The sequence below is a fragment of the Poecile atricapillus genome, chromosome Z, assembly GCF_030490865.1.
Source record: "Poecile atricapillus isolate bPoeAtr1 chromosome Z, bPoeAtr1.hap1, whole genome shotgun sequence".
Lineage (NCBI taxonomy): Eukaryota > Metazoa > Chordata > Aves > Passeriformes > Paridae > Poecile > Poecile atricapillus.
In genome coordinates, this window is record NC_081289.1 from 131,076,063 (window position 1) to 131,101,514 (window position 25,452).

Consider the following 25,452-nt stretch of genomic DNA (forward strand, 5'->3'; position numbering starts at 1 on the left):
TCTCCTGCCCTGGAAATAAATGATCCTTCATCTGGCTCTAAAACTAAGGTAAATTTTGCTAAAAATTGATGCTGAGTGGTCCTAAAACACTTAAGATGGGAAGAAATAAATATGCACTTTATGAACCATATTTCTGTAAGTGAAAGAAACTATGAGAAAACCTTAGGTCTTTAGAATTGTTTGTAGAATTGTTTAAGAGCCCCTTATTAGCTTTTTACTCCTTTCGTGGTTTTTCCATATTATCTTAGAGGTTTTTTGCCCACTTCTTCAAAACTCTTTCTATTTCTCCTTGTTCTGAAAGAAGGAGAAAAAGAAAGTAAAGGTATTATTTCACAGAAGCTCCATTGTTTAACAGCTACAGCTCTGTGACTTCAGTTTTGAATAAACCCACCTATACTGAATAAAAGACTTTCTGTAATGTTTCTGCAGAAATGTTCAGCACAGAAATGCAGTAACATTAATTTGAGAGTTAAATCTCCACAGAGATGTAGAAAGCCTTCCACTATTACTACGAACTGTTTGCATTGTTTTGGAGAATAGAAAATAAGACCTACTTTTCATGTAAGATTTGATGCATTTGGATGATCGAATGGTTGATGCATTGAACTATGTCTTCATAACCAGAACTGTTACAGGAATCATTAGTCTATTTCTTTGAAGAAAACTATAAATTCCCTGAAAATTTGTTCTTTGCAGAATGTTTGGCTTTTCCATTGCTGATAGAGCCTGTAGTTGTCATATATACCTCGTTTTTAATCTAATTCAAAAATTGAGTCATTAAAATTGAAGGGTTTTTTTTTTTTTCCTGTACATAGTGAATAAGTTCCATAATTCTGGAATGTAAAAATTCCGGTTGCTCAGTCATTCCTCTGAAATCATCTATAATGATGCTCTTCAGGAGAGTACAAAAGGTTGCATGAAGTATTACTTTCCTGCCATGCTGTCATTTATCAGAGAAGCCTACAGATGCCATAAATTTATTTCTCTAAGGATGTTTCTGAAGTGTGTATACTTCAAGACTATAAAAAAGTAAGGGTAAGAAAAAGAAGATTACAGATAATTTAGAAGAAGGAATGAAACAAAACATCTGTGAACATGAAGATGAAGAGCAGTTTGTCAAGACTGTTGCAGTTATTGGTGAAGAATGCATGAATATTGTGTGATGCTGTGTGTTAAATTCAGTCTTTTAGATGAAGCTGGAGACCTGAGCAGTTTGACAAAGAGTCTCAGATTATCTAAAAAAAAATTACAGTCGTCGAAGTCTCATTTATAAGCAGAAGTGCTCATTGTGTCATGCTACAGTATATACCTGTATGCTTAAATAAAATATGCAAGGTTTTACAATGCAGATATTAAACAATAGTTCATAAAGTAATAATAGTAATAATAATAATAATAATAATAATAGTAATAATAAATGAGGTTACCTGTTCAGAGCAGAGTCTGGTCTCCTTTAAGCTCTTATGGGTCTTAAAAAATCTTAGTACATCATTTTTCTGACATTGACTCAGGTGTTTATATGTGAAATGCCTGCAGGGACATGGATGAATTGCAGCCAATGGCCCTGTGTAGGCTTTTCTTCCCCAGGAGTAGCATCTGCATGGGATGACTCCCTGTGTTTCCCACCACCTCAAATCTATGTAAGTGATCATGCATTCTGGAAATGCAAAGTGAAACGTGATCATCTACATCAGTATTTCTATCCTTATGAGGAAGAAGAGGCCTTTCTGTGCTTTTCTTGATACACATGTAATAGACAAGTAGACAAGACACCGGGAGATGCCCTGTCCACCCGAGAGGAACCATTTCCTCATCATTAAGACACTGCTGTGAAATGAGGGAAGGCCAGTTTTGGGTCTCTGAACAGAGGTCAAGAAAAGCAATACTTCCCTTACCTGAGCAACTTTACTTACTGAAGAACCATGTTGTTTCTCCCTTTAGCTTTGAACAGACCTTCCCATGCATGATAAACTTACTGCTGTGCAAGTATCTTGACATGGAAGTGAAAAATGTGAAAATGGCTGCATTAAAAAGCAAATTCTTTTTGATGAATTGGCATTTTTCACTAATTAATACAAAAGGAACTGGGAAGCCATAATTAGGTTTTATCAGAGATAAAATTACCAGGATCAGCAGCTGTATTGTGTAAGTGTTCCTGTCTTGTGTGTGCTGGTGCTGCTAGTAGCAGAGTTGTTGGCACAACACCAAGCAGATATAACAATTACACTGTTAATAAAACTTTCTTTCTTCTTTTCATTGCAACTATTAAACAATAGATACAACATTACATAATTTTGACCTAATTATACATTTATATTACATTTTAAATTGCTGCTTCAATTTGCTTCTTGAAATAACTGGATTTCTTGTAGGTGAGATGGTCACAATTAAATAATTGGCATGCCAATTTAACTAAAGGCACTGTGGGACACACAGAATTTAGCATTATGCAATGTTTCTGTGCAGCAGGATCAATGGGTTGACATGAAGCTCATGCCACAGGAAAACAGTGCTTCTGATAACCAATCTTAATGCACATCTCCAAAAAACTTACCTTGGAATGGAAACAGATGTCTGACAAGTGTCCATTCAGTGCCCAGGTCCAGCCGTCCCTGTTGCGGATCCTGGAGCTGCACAAAGTGCTGCCCGGGCCCAGAACTGAACTGAAGTGACCCAGCAGAGAAGAGCTGATCCCTCTTGCTTCCCCAGACTGCTTGTCTGGGGAAAGACTCCTTTTGTCTCCTTTTGTGCCTTCTAGGCACTTATTTTAATGTATATTCTTTCTTACTGGCACAGTAAATTGAAAAAAGGGAAAAGAAGAAAAAAGAGAACTAAATTCAAGTTGTTTAAAAGATAAGGAGAATTGTTCAAGATGACAGGATAGCTATTAAATTTCACTTCAAAACTGGCAACTCTAAGAAGGCCATCACAGCATATCTGATATTTTTAAACAAATTGTCATCGTTACAGTATCTTTCTCATTAAGAAAGAAAATCATCTTGCCTTAGACTTGATACAGTTTCACCACGAGTAGGATGGAGGAGAGATGTTTTTCTTTTCATGCCTTGGGGCTCGGATTGTTGTTTCATTAAATCAGAGTCCTGTCATTGCCTCTGAAGAGAGGAACTGATCCTGGTTTTCATGCTGCTTCACTCCCCTTGTTAAAGCAGTAAAAAGCAAATTTGAGAAAGATAAAGGACAGTCTAAGAAAACAAATCCTATTCAGAAATCTCCCTATAACTTAATTAATTTCTCAATTACACTAATTGAAAGGAACAATAATAAGAGATTGTGTATTTTGTGGCAATTGAAAGGCAATGTTTAATTACTGCTTGTAAGTAAAATGACAGTTTAAAGCATTCTTGTAAGCAGCAGTACTCTTTGGGGGGTAATTAGTGAAAAATAGATGGTAAACAGATGATAGCTTTTAGGCTAAACAAATCACTTCAGTTCCATTTCATGATAAAGAACTATAAAAATTAACTTACCATTAATGTACCATTCAGTAGGAATACTTAAATTTTATTTTGATCTATGTTTGATTATAAACTGTTTTTTCTTTATGTGTGCAAATATTTGTATGTTAAGTAAAGTAGCAGTAAAGAAAGCAGATTGTAGAAATATCTCTTAAGCCCTAATAAATTCAGCTTACAGTGACTGTAGGATGGACAGGTGAGATTATTGCTTTGCCACTATCAAAATAAGATAACCAAATATTTGACTGGCATGTGCACAGCTTGGTGTCTTTTCTGAACACAGCCAGATGTCTGGTCATTTAAGAGACATCTGGGCTTACTCATCTTTGAGTTACCAACACAGGTAATCATCCTGAGAGTTAAAGTTAGTGCTAACTTTGGTCTAAGTAGTACTTAGTTGTGGTGGTCAGGTAGAAAATTCAGCTGGCTCATGAAATAGCCATTGTATGCCAGAGGTCCATGCATAAAAAAAAGAGTGTTTCTAAAATGGAAATAGCTTGTTTTTCCAGTGTGGTTGGGGAAACATACAAGAGAGGGACAGGAATTGCAGTCTCGTCCCCATTTGAAGCATGGAGATATTTCAAAATGCAAAACTTTCCTTTCTTTTCCTAATAGTACCAGTCAAAGAAAGGATGAAAAGCAGCATAAAAGGATGAACTATGCAAACACCAGACTTAGAGTAACCTATGCAAGGTGCACAGCAGTGTTCCCTGATTCCTGGTTGAATTACCATTGGAGAGCAGGAGCCCCTATGGCCAAAAACTGGCTGAAGCTCTCTAGCATATATGAAGCAGTAGCCTAAAGAGATTCTTTTTAATATTAGGACAGAATGAACAAGTCCACTCCTGTACAGGTGAAAAAACTGTTCTATGAAGGAGAATGAACACTCCAAATAGGAAATGCACATTAGCAGCTATGCGAGATCATGTTTTTAAATGGCAGGTGAAATTGAACAGACATTGAGCTTAAACATTTTAGGAAAACATATCCAGAATTCTTTCTAGCTTGGGAAGGTGCTCTTGGCCTTTCTGTCCCCCCAGTAATCTAAAACCCATTCAGATCCTAACGCAAGGGCAATAGGTCCTCGTGTTTACATAAAGTGAAGTCCTTGCAGTAATAAGGAATTCTTGTTAGAGAGCCAGGACTCCCTCATGGTAAAAGAGAGATTGTCAGTGATTATGTTCTATACTTCATTCTGCCTGCTGGTAGCTGAGCTCCAGGCTAGATTCATCAGCACAGCTAATAGAGAGCAGCACAGACCCAGTCTATTTCTGTGTGGCTCTTTAACTGCAAGTCAAGGCACACCAACAGTTGGGTTGGACTGTGAGGCTGACAATGACTGCAGAAAACAGAAAATAACTTTAGAGACCTTATATCATCCAGATGACAGGTTCATCAAATAGCATGCTTTGCAGTATCAGACAGAGAGGAAGCATGTAACAACATCCTACAGTGACTAATTGCCCTGCCCAGACTCCCACAGTCAGGGCTGGAAATATGAGTTAGCCATCTTTTCTGAGCAGGAATACCAGTTTTTTACACCATTATGTGTCAGGACTAATGCTTGTAGCTGATGACGTGTTAAAGAGTTAAACAAGAGAAAAATACCAGGTTCTCAGAATAAATGTGACAAGGAAAATTGAAAATTTGTTAAATAGACATTAATAAATATAAGCTATACAATTCTCATTCCTTTCCCATTAATCTGCAATTTAATGTCTTTTATTATTATTTTAACATAGAACCCACTTATGATGTTAGATTGGAAATTCCTGCAAACGGAGGAAAGTATAGCCTGGTGTCTTTGATTGTCTGATATTATTAAAATTCTTCCTGGGACAAGCCTTGGAGATTTTTTTTCTAGACACTATTTTTACTTATATAGATTAGATTATTCACTTAGCAAACTGAAGTAATATCATGTTGTATTCAGACATCCAACTGCACACTCAGCTAGGGAGTTTGCACTATTGAATGCTGGGTTGAGGTAATTTTAAAAGATTGTAAACAATTATTAAGTGAAAAAGAAAATTAATTCACTATTTTATATGAGAGAGAGAAAGATACCATACAAAGGGGGATATGTACAGTATGAAATGACACATTCTTTTTGGGGGGAATAATGTAATTTGAATTTGCCTTTTTAATAGCATTGTATAATAGAATAGAGTATAATTGAAACAGTTAATAAAGTGTTTTAGCAAAGTAGCTGCTCTTAAACTGCACAACGTTTTATTTCAAAATATTATCTTTAAATCTTTGTACAGTATTTTGCAGGTCTTATTCCTTTATTCTTAAAAAGTTTATTTTGCTGAAAGATTGTTTTCAGAAAGTGTTATTACTTCTTTTACATATAGAGAAAAACTGTTCTCATTTATAATTTTTCAGCATTCATTCATTGCACTTGCAGTTACCCTTCTATGCAGAAAGAAATTTCAACAAATGAAATATAGATATGATGCTTAAAAATTAATTTCCTGTGAGTTTTTGGTCAGATGAAACTTCAGATTTTTGGGTTTTTTTTAAATTTTGGTCCTCAGTATAATTTGAGTGAAAAGTCAACTCTCAGCTGAATGCCAAATGTAAATGTAGTAGACATTACTGTCAATTGTAAATCAGATTATTTTCATATGTTTAATGTTTAACCAGAAGTTGAATTTCTTGAATATTTATTAGTTAGTGTAACTCCCTGATTGTTCGTTTCCAAGTCCACCATGCATTTGAATAACTTTGAGAAAGAGGCAAAAAACCTCTCATGCCTTTAATATGGCAAAGCTTTTCCCCTTCTGCAATTTGCAAATGTGTGATCATCCCTCAGTTCTGTCCTTCTCCATACAGCTTGTGCTGTCTCCAGAGCTGAGCATTGGTGCTGCTTGAGAGGGAGGCAGATATTTTTAATAACAAGCACACTTTCCACAAAGCAAAATTTTCCATGAAAACCATTAACTTTTATACACTCCAAGAAAGTTATTTTTCCATTTAAAAAAAACAAAACCCAAAAACAAAACCCAAAAAAACACCTAAACAACATCAAAACTCCAACATAATGTTATTTTACCTTATAACATTTAGCATTTTGTTTTGGGTAGTTTCAACATTACACTGTATTTGGCTATACAGTTGTTGCAAGTGCCATCCCTCCTATTCTGTGTCACAGGAACCCTGTTGAACCTTCCCTCTTTTCCTCAAAATTTGTCTGTCTGGTACCTCCTGCAGAGAAATGAGGGGCCTAAAACTCTATGAATATGCAAATTTTTCTAACTGAGTGTTTATATGCTTCGAAACAATTCCCTGGGGCTCTTCCCCCGTCCACCCCCCAGTCCTTCTGAGCTACTTCAGAAAGATTTTCTGCCTTTTTTCCACTGGAAAATAAATAAAAATGTGTACTCAGAAAATAAGACCTTGAGCTCAGCAAAGTGAAGGACAAGAGGCGAGTCAAAGCTCCTCGGTTCCTTCAGTTTGTTTCAAGGCCTTACAGCACAGCAGCACAGAGAAAAGGGACTTTGATATCAATAATTTCTGAGCTGTAAGGCCAGTGAGCTGTCATAAGGATTAAAAAATACTGGAAAATTGTTTTTTAGTGCTTTAAACTGCATTTATAGAAACAATCTACCACTAAAATCTAATTGAATACTATAAAAGTATTCGGGCTGTCCCTTTTATTCAATGCTTGCTTGAAAACCTATTAAGACCAGCTGGTTTTTGAAATGCTTAACTGTCAGTCACCTGAATCCTGGGTTTAATCAGTACAAAAACCTTTTAAAGGCAGACATTTCATAATCTTTTTTTTTTTCATTATTATTAGAATGCAGTCCTTTATACATCCAGCCATTCTGTAGTTTGGTGCATTTTGTCATCTGCTGGTCATTTCATGTGTTGGCATACCATCTACCTTTTCCATACTTCAAACCTGGAACAGCTTCATTTATTACCCTTCAATACAGAGCACCCACGTGCTTTTCTTTTCCATTAGAAATCTCAAATACATGGCAGAAGGGGCTGGAACTAGACAGCCTTTAAGGTCCCTTCCAACCCCATTCTATGAATCTATAAAAATCCTCACCTGACATTTGGTAACTAAAGATTCATCAGTGCCTCCCTGTAACATTCACTTTCTTTGTTTGATAACCAAATTTGTTAAATTTGTTCCTTTAAGGCTGAAATTGTTGTAAGGGTGAATAATGGAACCTGAAAGTTCAGTTAGATCTGTTGTGCCATTTACATGTATCGCTGCAGAATAATTCATTTAAATAAATGAATTTTTGAATGAGGTTAATAACCACTTGGTAATCTCCCTTTGTTTAATAGAGACAATCAGGATAACTGGTTTAGATTAGGGACTTAGAGAAAACTGAACTAAGGTATCCAATTTTTGTTGTCAGTCAGTTTTTAAGACTGTTTAGCAAAGAAAGAGACCAGTCTTAATTTTGTAATTCTAAAAGATTCTGTTCAAAGTCCAGTTTTGGTGATAGTCAAGTTTGCTGCCTTTAGATTTGCTTGACTTTTTGAATGTAGTTGATGAAAATTTACAAATATGAAAATCATTTATGTATTAGGATGTACAGATGGTTCTGGGATCTCTTCTGTGTAGATATTTGCCACGTAGATCATAACATGTCATCTACACAAAACTGATTTGCTTGAGGTTACATACATATGTGTGTGTGTATATATATATATATATATAAATATATAAACCACATCCTCTCACAAGCAAATCTGGTGAAGGACAGCAATTTTCTTTGCCATCACATGTGCTACTGCCAGTCTACACCCCAGTTTGAATATTTTGGTCCAATTGCAAGTTTTTGAGATACCAAAATACTTCGAGATACCTGGAGTGAAAGGACACAGTCTCAACCTTTTTCCAGGGGAGTTTCAGGCTGGACTTTAGGAGACATTACTTCATAGAAAAGGTGATTATACATTGGAATTGGGTGGTGCCCAGGGAGGTGGTGGAGTCGGTGTCCTGGCAGGTGTTTAAGGATGTGGCACTCAGTGCCATGGCCTTGTTGACACTGTGGTGTTCAGTCATAGGTGGGACTTGATGATCCCAGAGGTCTTTTCCAACCTAATTGATTCGTGACTGTGTGGTAGAAAAATATCTAAAGGCATGATATTGCCATTAGGCTTGTGCTAAACAATGGTTTGGTAGGTATAAAGGTTGGTTAGGATGGTATAAAGCTTCAGATGCTAATATTACAGAAAGATGAAAATAAAATGAAGTGAGTTTTAAGAGATGAAGTAATAGTAATAAGATGAAATTCAGAAACTCAAAATCCCAGGACTCAGGTACTAGTACAAGCTGCTGTTACAAACTGGGAGATGAAGAGCACAGCAGCTGTAAGTGGCAAGGAGAAAACAAGAAATCTGAGTGCTGAGTGAGCTGCTCATAAAAAGGCTAAAATCAACATGTTTTATGTGTCTTGGTTTTCCAATAGATGGGAAAGAAATCAGTATAAACTACAAATTGGTGATACTTCCTCTGAAATATTATGTACTACTCTAGTAATTGCACTTGGATAAAAGTGAACTCAAACTAGAACAGATGAATGAGAAGAGGGCCATTTCTGAACAAAAATGCTGTGGTCTGAACTAAAAGCAGAATCAACTACCTTTTGAGGCCGGAAAGAGACACAATTGTGTCAACACTATAATAATATATAATGTGTATAACACACTAAAAGCACTCCAGAGAGATCCACCAAAACAATCTTTTGAAACTGCTAGATAATTTTGTACTAACATTAGTTGATTTAAACTGCGTCTGAATATATTTAGACCAAAGTTTAAAATAAGGTTCAGAACTATATTTGAGTGCCAAAGCTTCTTGAAACAGTATGTGTGTTACTTAGAAAGGCTTCATCCTGATCAGATTCCTCCTCTTATCTTTCTACTCCTTCTCAGTGAGTTAAATCTTCTGCATATTTTAATGCTGCATAGATTCTTCTTTAATACATAGTAGGTAAGTATTTTAAAACCATTTTAAGAGTACTGATGGATTTGTTTCATCTAAATTGTGGGATAGAACTTCCTTGATTCAGTAGAAGGATTTCACAAATGATCCTTGCTTTCTTTTACATTTGCAATCAGTATATAGGATTTTAATTTTTTTCTCCACATTTCATTGAACTTTGTATTTGCAAAGGTATGGCTTTGCCTGGCTGTAAAGTTCAATAAAATGCTATTTATAGTTGCTTAGATTTTTGGGGCAAACTTTCTTAGAAGTGAGGACAGAATTATTGTATGAAGTGTAAAAGGCCTATTTTTCAAGCTGGACTTCAAACTGATGGTACAGGGACCTAGGTTCCTTGAAAAACTACCCAGTTATGGAAGTTGTTCAGTGTTGACATTTCGGAAAAATCTAACTTTGGCACTTGTGCTTGAAAAGTATTCAGACAATTTAGGTGGGACCAGTTCCAGGCACATGAAAATAATCAGTTCCGTGTTTTTTAACTGACACTATTGATGTATTTCAAATTGTTACATCATTTGTTGTATCAAGGACAGATTGCTGAGCTGTAAAGATTATTAGGACTCCACGAAATTTTTCAGTTAAAAAGGTCAACTAATTAGCTACGAAACTTTTTGAGTAAAGGATCTGGTAGGCTCAACACATATATAATAAAATATCTTGTGAAAGATCAACATTCAGGTTTCTGTTTAACTAGGTTCATTGGGATTTTTTTCTATATTGTGATTTAACATTATATTAATGTTAAAATATTTTCCATGCCTCAGTTGCAAATTGTTATGCACAAAACATACTTCCTCTCCTTTGCCTTTTTCCATATCTATTTTTTTTAAGGATGACTGTACATTCTTAACCAATTCTGTTATGGACCCTGTATAATTGATGTCATACTCTTCACCTTTTGCTGGAGGAGCCCATTAGCAGAATTTTGCTACATACAAAGAGTCCATGAATAATATTATGTCTGAAACAACAAGACTCAATTATTACTGGGCAGCATTTGGCATTAAAATACATGAAATGTTACTTTGAAACTTTAAAATCCACTTAGCAGTTACCTATTTCAGCAATTTTGTAGCATGTGTGGACATTTTAATTTCAGTGATAGATATAAAACAGATACAAATCACTGAAATTATGGCAGTGCAATATATAAATCACATTAATATACGTATTCATTTTAGGACAAACAATTCAGTATTCATTAAAAAGACATAGTTGTTGAGTGCTTAGCAACATGGTATTTACTCCATTCAATGGTATTGAAAAGATCCAGAATGCATGTTTGTAACAGTTATGGCACAACTCTTTAGATGTCCCTTACTAAATAGTCCTTCCTGGAAAATCAACAGCTACCTGCAGGAGCAAGGATGGAAAGGCAACTACAAATTAAAAAGCAGGGGGTTAGCAGAGACTTTTGTGTTTGAATGTAATCTGGTGCTTCTCACATGACATACTTAAAGCAAGAAATTAAAGAGAAAAGAAAAATAAACTTAATCTTGAGAGGGCATAGTGTGGCTCTGAAAGTTTTTTTATACAATTTTAATAAATTCCAGAGGTGTCTTTATGAATGTGGGATTAAGGCATCTCTTTTCTGAATAAATTGAAGCAAACAAGGAAAAAAACCCAAAACCAAAAAGTGGCAAAAATTCCACCCCCCCCCCAAAAAAAACCAAGCAAACCAAAATTTTAAGTCTAGAGGGAAAAAGATAGAGGATGTAGTGTAATGAGAAGAGTTATTAGAAAGAAATTATTTTTCTCACATATAAAAATGCAGGTTCAAATGTTGGTAGCTCAGGATTTGTTACAGCCATTTTAAATATGATTAAAAGATCATTTTTTAACAAAATTTAACTTTAATGACAATTTTATCCACTTCAGATCTAAAATTATACTTAGAAAAATAAAGAAGCTACTGAATTATCATATATTTTTAAGGGATTCGAAACACTAATGAAAATTTTTGAACTTTTTTTATGTTTTTTGTCTTTTCCAGAAAATACTTCAGTTCTCTTAAGCTATTTGCAATTTTGTAATGTGTGAAAAAAGCCTCAGGAACAAAACCCAGTATAATTACATAGAAGTGAAAAATACCTTCCTTTCTAGACATTATTGATATCACTGCTATCCACAAAGAAAATACTCTTCAATATTAATTTAGACAAATCCCTGGTTTATTACATAAAATTAAAAAGACCATATTAGTCTTGTTCTCTTTGTATCTTCATTTCAGCACTTTTTTTTTTTGCAACTGGCCTGTGGCACAGCACAGTGGCAACTAATCTGGAATACCCACAGTACCGCCAGTAACATGGAGCAGGCTGACACTATGAACTTGCTTTTCTGAGGAATTGAAAAAGTAATTATTTCTGCTGCTGAGTTAATGAAAGATATCAGTTGCTGAACAGGAGGGCAAGTTAAAAGTTTTGAGGTAACACTACCTGTGAACAGAATGTCAAGAAGGGAGTAGTAGAATGGTGAATGTTACAGAAAAAGAGCCGAAATCTCACACTGAGAAATACTAGGAAAAAAATTTATTAAAGACTAGTGATAATATACTACCCACTCACAGGCTCAGATATTTAGATTTGCAAAGGAGCCTTGATATTATATTAGATGGTTAAAACTTTCTGGGAATTGTGGAAGACTTAACTTCTTCATAGATTTTTAAAGAAAAGGATGCTAATATTCAGCTGTGCCTATTATTCTATATATTACTAATTTGAAAAGGCTTTGAGACATGCCTGTGATAAGCAGTACATTCCTCTTAGTTTTAGTTTTTTTCTTTTTCCCTAAATTTTTCATGTGTAAGCATAAATCTTGTTAAAGAAAAGAGCTTGCTGGTGCAGGAGAAAGCCCCCATTCAAATAACAGCACTAATGCAAGGCAGCAGTGGAAATTGCTGCCCAAGCAATTTCCTTGTAGCTTGAATTTTCTCTATTTCAGGGTCATTCTGGTATAAAAGTCCTTTGCAGCTTGCTTGCTTGCAATATACATCAGAATTAATGTATTTCTTTTATTGCCAAGGATTATTCGTTATTATTGTTACTTAAGCACATTTGTGTGTGAATAAGATTGTGTAGAGGGAGCAGCCCCTGTCCTAGGGGCCATAGTGATGTCTGATTCTAACCCACAACATATGGATAAATTTCTTCATATCGGAACAGAAACCAATGTCAAGCATGCAAATTTAAACCACACATCTAAAGGATGTGGATGAAGAATTATTACTGCAGAGGGTCAAAATCACTAACATATTCATCATACATTGTTTAACAGTCCCATGCAAAATTACTTTCCTTGTATTTTTGGAATGTATGTTGTACACATGGCCTCATCTAATCTTTTGCCACTTTGCAAAGCAAAAGCTAATTTCAATTCCAGAAGATAGAACAGCCTTCAGCTATATAAGTTAAAGGATATGTGCTGCAGTTCACAAAGAGGGCATGTACATAATACATTTGCTTAATTGTTCTACAGATGTGCCAATCCTAATTAGGACTTCATTGGTTTTTCCATTGAAAACAGTTTAAATTCCCTAATTAAACATGAAATAACTAATAAAAAATAAATTAAGACTGTTTACATATGTGAATCAAGTTTCTGACAAGTTTTAACTCACCTTTCAGCCTGAGATGCGATTTATCCTTCATATACTTTACAGCTGAGACAGGGATGGGGGCTCTGAGGGGCAAAAGTCTTACTCTGGTGGATTTGTCCATTTGCACTTCAGACAACTTGTCCATTTTGTGGGTCTCAGATTAGCATGTACAATACAACTATGAGTATGTCAATTTGGGACTTTATTTTCTGAAAATTATGCTATCCAATCCATTTTGAAAAATGGAAGCAAAAACCGAAAAAAACCACCAAACCCAAACCTCCAGGATATAGGACAGAGGACTAGTGAAAACAAAGACACCAAATGTACAGGGTAAATGAAGTCAGCTCTTCTTAGTCTCTTGGGTCCTTGTATCTTCTTTTTCCCTCAGCTTCTATTTCCTGATCCCATGCCTATTTTTCTCATTTACCTCTCTCTTCTGTTCATCATTCCTGAGGAATGTTTTCTATTTCATTATCTCCACAGGTCTTAACTTCATAAGCATACACAACATTAATAAGTTGCTCAGTAATATAGCATAGCCAGTTTCTAAAACTTCACACCTTCAGCTTTCCCCCAATGCTACAAACTAAACACTGTGTGCAATTTTCCTGTCTACTGCATGAGCTAAAAGTTGTGTTGGTGTATTTTTGCAGCTCCTGTACAGCTGGGAATTTAGGAAATGTATGAGAAGCATGAGGGTTTGGCTTCTAAAAACCTATGTATTCATTAATAGCATTGCTGGTAACGGTAGTTTCTGTAATTTATAGATATGCTGTCATGTGAGTAATTTTACATTAATTAATATTTGTGTGAGGGTTTGCTGATGTGAAAAAAAATGTTAACTTTATAAAACATGTAAAGATTGAGTGGACACATGAATGAATTTGTATTTTATAGGTGGTTTTAGATACAAAAATTTGAGGCTTTTCTGATTCTTCCTTTCGTTTTTCATCCTGACAGTACAAACAAGTGGAACAGTACATGTCATTCCACAAGTTACCAGCTGAAATGCGCCAGAAGATCCATGATTATTATGAGCATCGCTACCAAGGCAAGATCTTTGATGAAGAAAATATTTTGAATGAGCTCAATGATCCTCTCAGGGAGGTAAGATTAAAGTATTTGAATAGCTCTTCATGCTATGAAAAAATTTCTTGTCTTTGCTGTTTCTGTGTTGAAATGCTCTTTCCATTCTAATACATTTCATCTTCTTAACCATAGTCAGTGAATGGCCAGGATAATTAAATTTATACTAGGTTGACACAAAGAAATAAGCAGATCAACACTCTATTGAGGACCAGCCTGTCAATCACTGCCACACAAGGATGTCAAAGGGTGAAATCCTCTCAAAGAGTAAAGCCCCACCCTTACTGCTGACTGAAACTCCTGCTTTTCTGCCACTTTTTAAAAGAGAATGGCTGGACTAAAATGATCCTGGGTGAAACATTTTTTTCACTCTCACTACTTGCTAGCCACACATCTATACAGATAAAACCACTGGAAGTCACCATAAAGGGAGAGTTGCATTGTTTAATTTTGTAAAGTAGCGTAGTTGGTAAAAGTGGTCTTTAGTTGAAGTGAAGAAGCTGCATATTGGGGTACAAGCCCTTAAAAAAATCTCTTTTGTTGAAACTGTAGCCTGTATTCCAGTTTTAGGGGTTATGTTGTGCTATGTTATTGATGTGAACTGTGGAAGCAGTTGGAATTTTCTTTGCTAGCGTAGGACGAGAGCGGTGTTCATCTTGCAGTAGCGGAAGTAGCTGCTTAATGGGAATATAAATCAGACTGTCTTCTGTTGGGTTGTGCTCATGCCTGACCTGCTCAAGGATGTTGGCTGATATCCTCTACTGAAAGGAGAGGGAAAAAGCCCAGAGAAGGAGCAAGCTGAAAAATTCAGAGAGAAGAGAGCATAAACAGGGAAAACAGAAAAGAAACAAAGTAAGGGTGGAACAGTCTGGTATGTGATGAAATCTGTAATCTTCAGTGCTACCAAGTAATGCCTTTTAATATCCTCTGCTTTTGGAGGAGTGGTGCTGATTATGTGTCCATATGTTTGTATATATTTGGATATGTATAATGTATATAAAACATCCAGCAGAGCACAGCATGACATCTGTACTTTCGGAGACATAAGTGAAGGTGGCTCAGGTTTTTTTTTTCAAGTTTTGAGGCATAAAGAGAGAATAGTTCTGTGGAAAATTGTTTATACTACTGGATCCTGCACTTTTCTGGGAAGGGAAAACATGTCATACAATCAATTGCCAAAATCAATCAAGTTCCATATTTGAAGTAGTCATAAAGAAACAGGGCCTCGCCAAGACACAGTTGATCCACATCTCTGTTGTGAAAGTCCCACCGCAGTGTCCCTCCTACAAACTGCCAAGTGACAATGGTAAGTGCTTTACAAAATTCCTGGGTCTTTGCTATATGCTTCAAGTCAAAATCAGACCAAACCATGATTGTTCTAACGATTTAATAGCTCATGACTGAGTTCCAGATCCTGGACCTACTTAGTTCCTTCACACATGTGTAGTCTGAGGCCTTCCTTTATATTTTGAGTTTGTGTTTTGGAATGCAAGTAGAGGGCTCTGTCTTTTGCCTTGTCACTGCCTGTTTACACTGCGGCTCCCCTCAGTACCTTTTGAAATGTCAGGAGGAGAATGTACTACAAAAATCTGCCTTTTGGGACAGGAAAAGTGTGGGAATTTTCCCTAGACTACACTGACAGTCAAAACATGAATCTTGGCCAATATGGAGCTTGTGTTTTGTTAAGAGAACAGAAGCATATACAGACACATCAGTACTGACATCAGAAACAGTTTTATGTTTCCACTTCTAAGGAAAGCATTTCTCCAAAAGTAAAGCCTAATACCCTTCCATTGCAAAATACTTTTTTACTAACAGCAATTTGCACCCTAATTACACGTGTTTTCCTCTTTTCCTGCCCCCCTTTCTGTTTCATTTTTTCCACCGTCCCTCCCTCCCCTAGCCCTGTCCACTTCCCCTCCTTTTTTTCTTGCAGTTAGAAGCAGAAAGGCAAATTTGGTCAACCATAAAAAACAAAAAGCACTTCTGGTGGGAGATCAAGCATGGAAAATTTCAAAAATTAATGAGCCCCTAAAAACATGAAAGAAGAATAGAATTTCATGGAAGGAGTGGCTTCTGATTTTGCTATGGTTATGTTGTACTTAGCAGGTCTTCTTTGTTCTCTCTATTATATAACAAAAAATTAACTACAATCAGGTTGCACACTTACAACACAGTAGTGTTCCAGAGAAAGGTCAAAAAAAGAAAGAGAAAAAATAAGAACTGGCCACTGGCAGTGCCAGAACAGGTTTTTTAAGGAATCTGTCCAAATTTTCATGGCAGCTTATGCACTGTGGCCTGAAAACATCACTTATGTATTTTGCTTAGTTAATAGTTTCAAATTCTGTTTTAGCTACTTCTTCAGCATGTGCATTTTAGTAGTGCAGGTAGTGACTTTTTGATGTAAAAAATGGATAATAAATCAGAGCCTTTTAAAGGTGGAACTGAGTTGTTCATATATTGGATGGGCTTTACCATCTTACGTGCCAATAACTGCACAAGGTTATAATAGGTAATAGCACAGATAGCCTGGCTGCATCGCTGAAGAATAAATATTTACTGCGTTTCTTAAGTTTTTAATTAATCCTACATTTGATTATACTTGGAATTTAGCATAGAGTAAACATTCAGAGTCTCCACAGGACATACTTAACTGGATGAAAGTAGATTCTGACAAAGATACTAATCTGAAACCATTATTTCCTCACTTGGAGTAAGCAGAACAAAAGAAACCATACTAACTGCTGCATAATTATAGCATCATGAAGTGTTACAAAAAAAATTGCAGGGTTTTCACTACTTCTTGTTCTCAGCCATTCAAATTTTCTGTATCGGCTGAAATTTTCCACAGCTATGCTTTTCTTAAGAGTGATGACCTTCTTTTTGGTCCACATTTTAAAATTTTGGGGTTTTTTTAGAAGGAAAGTAATTATGCATGATATAAATATGATCATTCAACCATTAAAAATAGCTAAAGTACATAGAATTAGCAGCAAATATCTGTGGTAAAAATAATTCTTACATGATAAATGCTCGTAATAAAGCCGTATATGCTTATAAAATCATAGAATATGTTGAGTTGGAAGGGATCCTGAAGGATCATCAAGTCGAACCCCTGGCCCTGCACAGCACCACCCCAAGAGTCACGCCATATCCCTGAGAGCGTTGTCCAAACGCTTCTTGAGCTCTCTCAGGCTGCTGCTGTGACCACAGCCCTGGGGAGCTGTTCCAGTGCCCAAACACCCTATGGGTGAAACACTTCTTTCTAATAGCCAACCTTTTTCTAATCCTCTCCTAACTCAGCTTCAGGCCGTTCCCTCGGGTCCTGTCACTGGTCACACAGAGCAGGGATCAGTGCCTGCCCCTCCCCTTCCCCTCGCAAGAAAGCCGTGACTACAGTGAAGTCTCCCCTCAGTCTCCCCCGGGCTGAACAAACCAAGTGACCTCAGCTGCTCTCATACAGCTTCTCCTCAAGGCCCTTCTCCATCCTTGTGACCCTCCCTCTAATAGTTTAATGTCTTTATTATACTGTGGCACCCAAAACTGCACACAGGACTCAATGTGAGGTCACACCAGTGCAGAGCAGGACCATCATCTGCCTTAGTAGCAGAGGTTAAGATTTTCATTGTAAAGATGTTAATTTTCATGAGCTTCTGATCATTATGTATGGAACATTCATATTAGATTGGATGATTAAAATAATGAAGATCTGAGGAAATATTTGATGCATGTGTTTGAGTGCCTAGCTTGGTTTGGTAATAGAAATAGAGCCATGTTTATTGTGGGAAATTAACTAAGGCTTCATTTAAAAAAAAGGGAAAAGGGAATCCTGAACCTTTTTAAACTGTATAAGTCTCTAAGTGTTTCAAAGCTGAGTAAAGAAACTAGTGGCTGACCTGTATCCTTCAAGGATAATCTGATATTAACAAAGAGATTGCATTTGATGGCTGGGCACTAAGGCAACATTTATGAGACTGAAAAGCTCTGTATTCTCCCCTGTTTAGTTAATTACATCATTTGGGCCTATTAGTCCACTAGTAATGCAATTAATTGGATACTCTTAGCTCTACACAGTGAAACTGAATTAACCAAAAATTGCAACATGTGTATACTTGCTTGTAAGGACACATGCTCTCTGACAAAAGATAAAGGTTTCTTTACATTAAATTCAGAAATTTCACTTGAACTGAAAGCATATCCCCTTTTTCACAGCTAGACTTTATCTGATAATAAGTGTCCAGTCTTCTCAAGAACAGGATAATCAAGACACTCCTGGCAGTTACAATTTTGGCAGAGATGAAAGATTTTAAATTGCTTCTTAGAGGCCACGCAGGGCTGAATTCATCAAACCTATCTGTAGCTCCATAGAAGTTCTGCAACAAATTTAAGATAATCATCAGGCTCTCTGCACACACCACCCACACACACATGCTGTCACAGTAAAGAAAACCTAGCTGACTAGCTTACAAAAAAGGCTGCATCTTCTAACAGCAGTTGACATGTGAAATAAATTCTGTCTTTAATAGCATTTGCAATTAACTGTCTCTCTCCCTCATTTCTTGAGGCAGTGATTAGAAACAATTAGCATATTTCCTTTATATAAATATCATCTCTAGTTCTTCAGCTGACAGAGATTTTAAGCTTCACATTTTTTAACTAATTATTCTTACCACCTACAAGATTTGAACATCCTTTGGCCTCAGATGGCCTTAATCCCAAATGTGGCCTTGGTAGCTGTCATGATGTGAAATGGAGACACCACAGACAAGAAGTTAAAAAAGACTAAACACAACAAAACCCACATGGACCTAAGAGAAATATATTCCAAAAGAACACCTGAATTATAAAAGTTGAAATGCATATACATTGCTAGTTCCATCTTGTGACTGAATATAAGTCAAAGTGACTCAGCTCTGGCCTTTGTCTAAGCCATCAGTCTCGCCAGCAGTGGCTGTGGGTGGATGCCCAAGGAAGAACAAGAACAGGGAAAGTATGGTGTGTCACTAAATGACTCTTCCAGACACAATATTTTCAGGTCGAGGGATGCTCTGAGACTGGTGTCATTTGTCTACTGGGTAATCCTTAATACACATCTCTTACAATTACTTATTAGCCTTCTTTATTTGAGGTAGTCTCTGCAACCACACCATCCATTGTCAAAGAGCACAGGCCTAACCCCTCCTGCATGAGAAACCACCACCCGCTTTTGGGCTGAACAATGTTTTTTGGTTTTGATGGCCATTATTTCTTGTAGCAAAGATGATACAGTATATAGTCAGTTTTTACTGATTTTGCATGCCAATTTTGATTTTATAGAGCATTCTGATAACATCCTTAAACTGTACTTTTGGATGGTAAATAGACATATTTTAGTTAATCCTTTCTTGCATGGAAGCTAGATCATTCTTCTTGCCATTTTCATTTTTTTCCCTGGGTCTACTATAGCCTTTTAGAGGTGAAAGCACCAGCAAGAATACTGATGCTATAATAATGCAAGTAATTCCTGACATTAATTTGCTTTTTAATCACTGCCAACCATTGAGTTTACTTTTTGTTTTAAATTGTAATGGTAAAAACTAACTCTAAGTGGTAAATACATTATTTCATGTATTTTTTTAGGGTATCACTTAATATTGCTTCCCACCAGTAACTTCCAACTAGACCATAAGGAGCTTCTTCCAACTTCTTTTTAACAAGCTTCTCCACCTTTACATGGTGGTGTTTCTGGAACTGAGCAGACCTGTGTGAAGTCCTTGACCTTTGTTGTTCCCCTAGGGAGAGTGAATACAGGCACATTGTGGTACCTATTACAGCCTAATGAGTCAGGTGTAAGTTCCGAGAAGCATCTGGCACAGCACTTAGAGTTGTATCAAGAGTGGCATTTTGTGACAGTTCTTGTAAGGAAAGTACTCTCACAATAAAGTGAAGGAGAGCTTCCATTACTGGATTTATAATTTATATTGTATCTGAGTGAAAATTGGACTCAAACCAGACAGTTTGGTACTCATAGACAAATTAGCTATTTTTGTAGAGAAATTAGTTTGCGTTTGTGAAGTCAGTTTTAAAATTATCAATTTGGTAAACTTAGTGCTCTTTCGTAGTTGTTGACCGTCTCCTTTTCCCTAGTAAAATTTATCTCATTTTTTAGTATCTTTCTTTTTATTTAATTTTATTTATCTTTAGAAATTGCAAAGCAATGTATTCCTTTTTAGACTATATTATAGCCCTGTGCACAAAAGATGAAGCATCTCCAGAGTAATAATATAAGGCCAAAATGGGGTGTGATTAGATTACAGAATGTTTTGATCCTTTTTAATAATGTAGTCATTATGATTTTTGGGCTATGGACTTTCAAACATTAAAATGATGGTAGAAAACCATTTTTTTATTAAAACATAATAAAGTATCATAGAAATATTTGTATTTGGAGATTTTGATTCCATAACAACTTATCTCCATAAATTTATATCTTAAGAGACAGATGACTAGTTCATTGCAATTCACTGTACTTTTCTGCATTTTAATATGCAGTGATCCTTAGTATGAAGCTTAAAGAGAGGAACTGAGAAAAATGTAACCTTATTATAGCTGTAGTCACATTGGAAGTCACTTAAATATCTCCTTTTCTTTAACTGGTGAATTAAAGGGACTTTTGTTTGTTTGTTTTTCTCAGAGGCACAGATAAAGTATAACTGTAGTTCATATTCTAGAGTAGTGAATCATGAGTGAATTATGCAGCATGTCAGTCTTGCAGAATAAATGCTGATATACCACAGTATGATTTATTTGACTATTGCTGAAAAAGAAAATTGGTGGTTTTCAAAAATCTGTGTAAATTATGTCTAAATTTCAGTCCAAGTATACAAGGCTGAAAGAAAGGTTCTTAGCAGGAACTATAATGAAGTTTTTAAAATTGAAAAGAGTAGCATATGGCCATTTCAGTGTGGAAATGGGCAGATAATCACCAGGTGATTGAATTACTGTGTTTTAAGGTGATTTTCTGCCACAGGTGTGACAGTAACAAAGTGTGCACACTCAAGGTGGTTGCCCAGGGACCCAAGACAATGTGGTTTGATTTGCTGAGCTCTGGGGGGCGAGTGTGTTTGTCCTTTGATGTGTGCACATTCACAGTGAACATGCTGCAGCGGAATTGTCAGCCATTTCCATTGCTGTTCCACATGTTCAAGAAACTTTGATCACAGTCCTTCCTGTGTTTGGCATGCTTTATTAGCAAATCAATCCTGAGCTGAGACATGCCTTGACAAGTCCCAGATCTAACTGCTTCCAATAATACAGATAATAATACACCAGTGCTTCTCAGTAGTTATGATTTTGAATAGTCATATTACTGCACCTACAAGGTTCCTTTGTTGTAATTGTTTAATAAATATTTCAGACATGACAGTTCTTTCATGAGCTCTTAAAATATATTAATCCAAATAAATGCCCAATTCTTAGCGCAGTAGTTGTCTTTCATATAAAGAAAGAAAAGTCATTTGATAAAAGTTCCCAACTATTTAGATGCAAACTGGACGCTGTGAGAGAGGTAAAATCCTGTTACAGAAACAGTCTGTGCCTGATCCTGTTGGAAGTGCTGTTTTCAGGCATCTGAAGAGCAGAATCAGAAAGGTTTTTTGGGCACCAGGTCCAGTGCAATGAGAGAATAGTGGCTGTCCTGCAGACAAAAAATTCACCCATTGCCTTATCCTGCCCAAGATCACACTTCCAAGTGTCTGTCATGTCTCAGTGTTAAAAGACCAAAGGATTGCTCAGCTGCTTGATACCAAGGTGGTGCTTGGGGCAGTGGACGGAAAGAGTCAAGAACTTTTTTTTTAATTTCCATGTAGTTTCTGGTGAAAACCAAGAGAGGTTGCTATAAATTGGTGCCTAACACAACGTGTTCATTTATATCAGATCTGAATGTGCTATTGCAATTAGAGATAGCATTGCTGATTTTCAGAAGGTTCAAAATAGTAACATACTTCAGATAACTCCTGAGTTAGTTCTTGTCACATAAACACATTCTTTTAATAGCATGCTTGCTTTGGCTTGACAGGTGTCCTTTTTGGTGGGATGTGGAAAATTTTGGTTTATTTAGCTAAAACCTAACAATTTTTGGCTCTAATCCCTGAATTGTGACTATGAATCCATTACAATAAACTATCAGAATTTAAAATATGCTCCTCTGAACCCTTTAGAGAATATCTGAAGATAAATGAAAAATAAGTAAATTAAAATTCTTTATGCAGAGCTGGAAATTACATTGTCGCTCTTAAATCAAGATTAGGAGATGCAGGATCTGGCACCCTGGTACCTACCAGGGTTCTCCATTTCTTCCTCATCAACTTCTGCAATAAAGAGTCGTGACATTCCATAATGAAAGAATGGGAAAGGGAAGGGGGAAAGGAGATTGCAGGATGCAGCTGGGACTCCAATAGAAAATGTATTTCAGACAAGACAGGGGTACACAATATAAACATGCCCACATCCCTTTCCTGTAAATCTCATTAATGGAGGTGAGTGAGAATGAACATTTTTTCCTTGATTTTTCACTATGGAATTTAAATTCAGACAGCAGGCTAAAGGCTTTTGAAGCAAATTTGTTTGGAACCAGTAAAAATGCTGTGGGGGCCATGTAATACAAAAGGTTTTGTGTTGAGGGGGCACCCTTTAAATGTGCCACTGTCCATGAAAGTCACCACAAATAAAGATTAGAGTTGTGACTCACTGCCAGCAAGAGGAGATAAATATGCCATGAACTGTTTGATGCAGAAGCAAATGCATGTGCCTATTTTTATGCACTCAGTTGCACATTATGGTAGTAACAGCATACAGAAGGGTACACAGCACTTCCCATGAATAAATCTGTAGTTGCCTTTTAAAAGCATGTGATCTCAAAGGCAAAGACAAGGAGAGCAAAAGACAACAGAGCATAAGATCTGTTCTGAATGCACATTTATGAACTTAATTTCCCATTGATACACCATTGGTTTAGGAAGGTTAACCTAGTTAAAGCTGTGGGAGATAATCCAAGTTAAATTTTGCACCTCAAGGTAATGCTAAATCATTGTTTTACTTTCATCCTAGTTCTACTTGAACAAAAAAAAAGTTGGACGTTACTTTGAAACCTGCACAAAACTCCATCTGATCTGTACTTTTGAATAGTTACTGTTATCTGTAATGTATCTAATATGTTTCATTTAAAGATAAGTGTCTAACAGAAAGAACTTAATATATGATACTTCTAGTGATTAATGAGAGTCTCAGAGATGAGTGAATTTTTTTTAAAAGCTGGAGCAAAATGTGGACATGCACTCACAGTGTTACTCACAGAACACTGTGAGTACAGGTACATACTTCCTGGTAGCTCCTGGACTGAGTTCAAGGCAATATTTTTATTTGTCCTCACAGCCTCTTTCACAATACCTTTGCACAGTCCTGGCTCAGTAGTAGCACTGGATCCTAAGCCAGCCCTGGTGGTAGTAGAGCACTGATGGACAAGGAGTTCCCTGAGAAGGATTTTAATCTCCTAGCTTTTTCTGTGGAGTCTATGTTAATTCTCTTCTCAATAAATCCATTTTCCTTTTCCCTCACTTGTGAAAGGCAAAAAAATCCTGTATTTGGCTGTAAGGAAACAGATGGGGCGCCCTAAAGTTGCAAGTTTATGAACTGATCATTGCATGTTTTTGCACTCACTAAATCAATGGATGATGCCTTGCCAGACTAAAATTTTCTGTGGATAAAGTAAATACCTGAGTGGTAATAAACCAATTTAAAGAAAAGCCACATTCCTTGTAATTAGCAGTTGTAACTTCAGCCTGTATGGCCATCATTACATCACTGTGCTAACTGAAAACTATTTTTGTGGTCCCATGAATATCCCTTACATGCATTAAAAAGTTAAATTTACTTCATAGTGAGAATATTTTTATTTTATGGAGTTGAAAATCAGGAAGCAACTGTGTATCTGTGTCTATTAAAAACATAAGAAAAGAGCAGAATTATTGAGAAATAGTTGAAAAATTTGCATTATGCTATGGAAATTCTAACAGATGATTTGGGAAATGCAGCTAATACAGATATCCACAGTCCCCAAAACAAAAATCCAGCAACCTAATGTACCAAGCATTGCCACTCATTGAATAAACGCTTGTGTATTTATGAAAATACAAGTTTTCACAATGATCCATATTTCACCAAGAGTAGAAAGTCTCCCATCCTGCAGGGTTGGAAATGAAATAGTTCATGGTTTTTAACACCTGGCAGAAAATAGATTTACTACTTACAGGAAAAGAAATACTGTCATTATTGTGTTTGGACAGCCTAATTTGTATAACAGACCTTGAAGGGAATTAAGAGGCAAAGACATCTGTAGAGAAGTAGAAATGAAGTGTATGTAGCTTGCTTTGTCATTCTCTGACACCAGACACGTTCTTCATAATATTGATACTTACAGCAATGGGACAAACTTAGAATGTGAGAAAGAGGTTAATACCCTTCCTGAGCCATTATTTAAAGTTCGTGGCTGGCCTATTTTTAGGCCACCATGTGAGAAGATGTTCACTGAAAATAGATACAGATCATGTGTCCTTGCAGAATATAGAACATCAGGACATTTCATTTCCAAAGAACATAATTGGGACTTGGAGCAGAATCTTCTTTCCTCTCACCTCTTTTCTTGGAGATTACAACTTGGGTTATACAAGCACACACTCTTACGTGAGTTGTATCAACCTCTAAATGAGATAGCTAAATCTAATTTGAAATATCCTTCTAATGGGACACATTAATTAGTTACAGTTTGATGTTTTTTCATTTAATCTACAAGTACATATATCTGTAGACCTATAGGTATGCCCATGTACACATGTAATACATATATGTGTGGGAGAGCATATATATATGCGTACATGTACATATATATGTGTGTATGTGTGTATATACACATATATACATAAATATATATAAAACATATATACATATATTCTTACACATACATGCAAACACATGTCCAGAATACCTATGTGAGAAAAATGCTGTGTAAAACTCTGTTGATATCTTTGCAAAGTACTTAGTGCATATATTGCATTAGGTACTCTGATATGGTCTCTTCTTCTACTGCTGTCATATGTCTCAGCACCTATTTCCTATGCCACCAGACTATATTTATAATATATTACCTTACTATTAATTGTAGTTACAAGGGGTTTAGGGGTCCTCATATGATATAAAATCAATATGGATACATTTATTCATAAAGGTACAGATTAAGATATAGTCTAAAGATAATTTGAAGAAGAACTTTCTGAATA

The 25,452-nt window shown here is 36.1% G+C and overlaps 1 protein-coding gene across 1 annotated transcript in view; it reads left to right on the forward strand.

The window, feature by feature from the left end:
- The window catches only part of HCN1 (hyperpolarization activated cyclic nucleotide gated potassium channel 1), a 192,466-nt gene that overhangs the window by 138,389 nt on the left and 28,625 nt on the right, over window positions 1-25,452 (forward strand). The window contains exon 5 of the mRNA XM_058826315.1: window positions 14,015-14,161. Coding sequence (XP_058682298.1) covers window positions 14,015-14,161 — 147 coding nt within the window. The remainder of the gene's footprint in view (window positions 1-14,014; window positions 14,162-25,452) is intronic.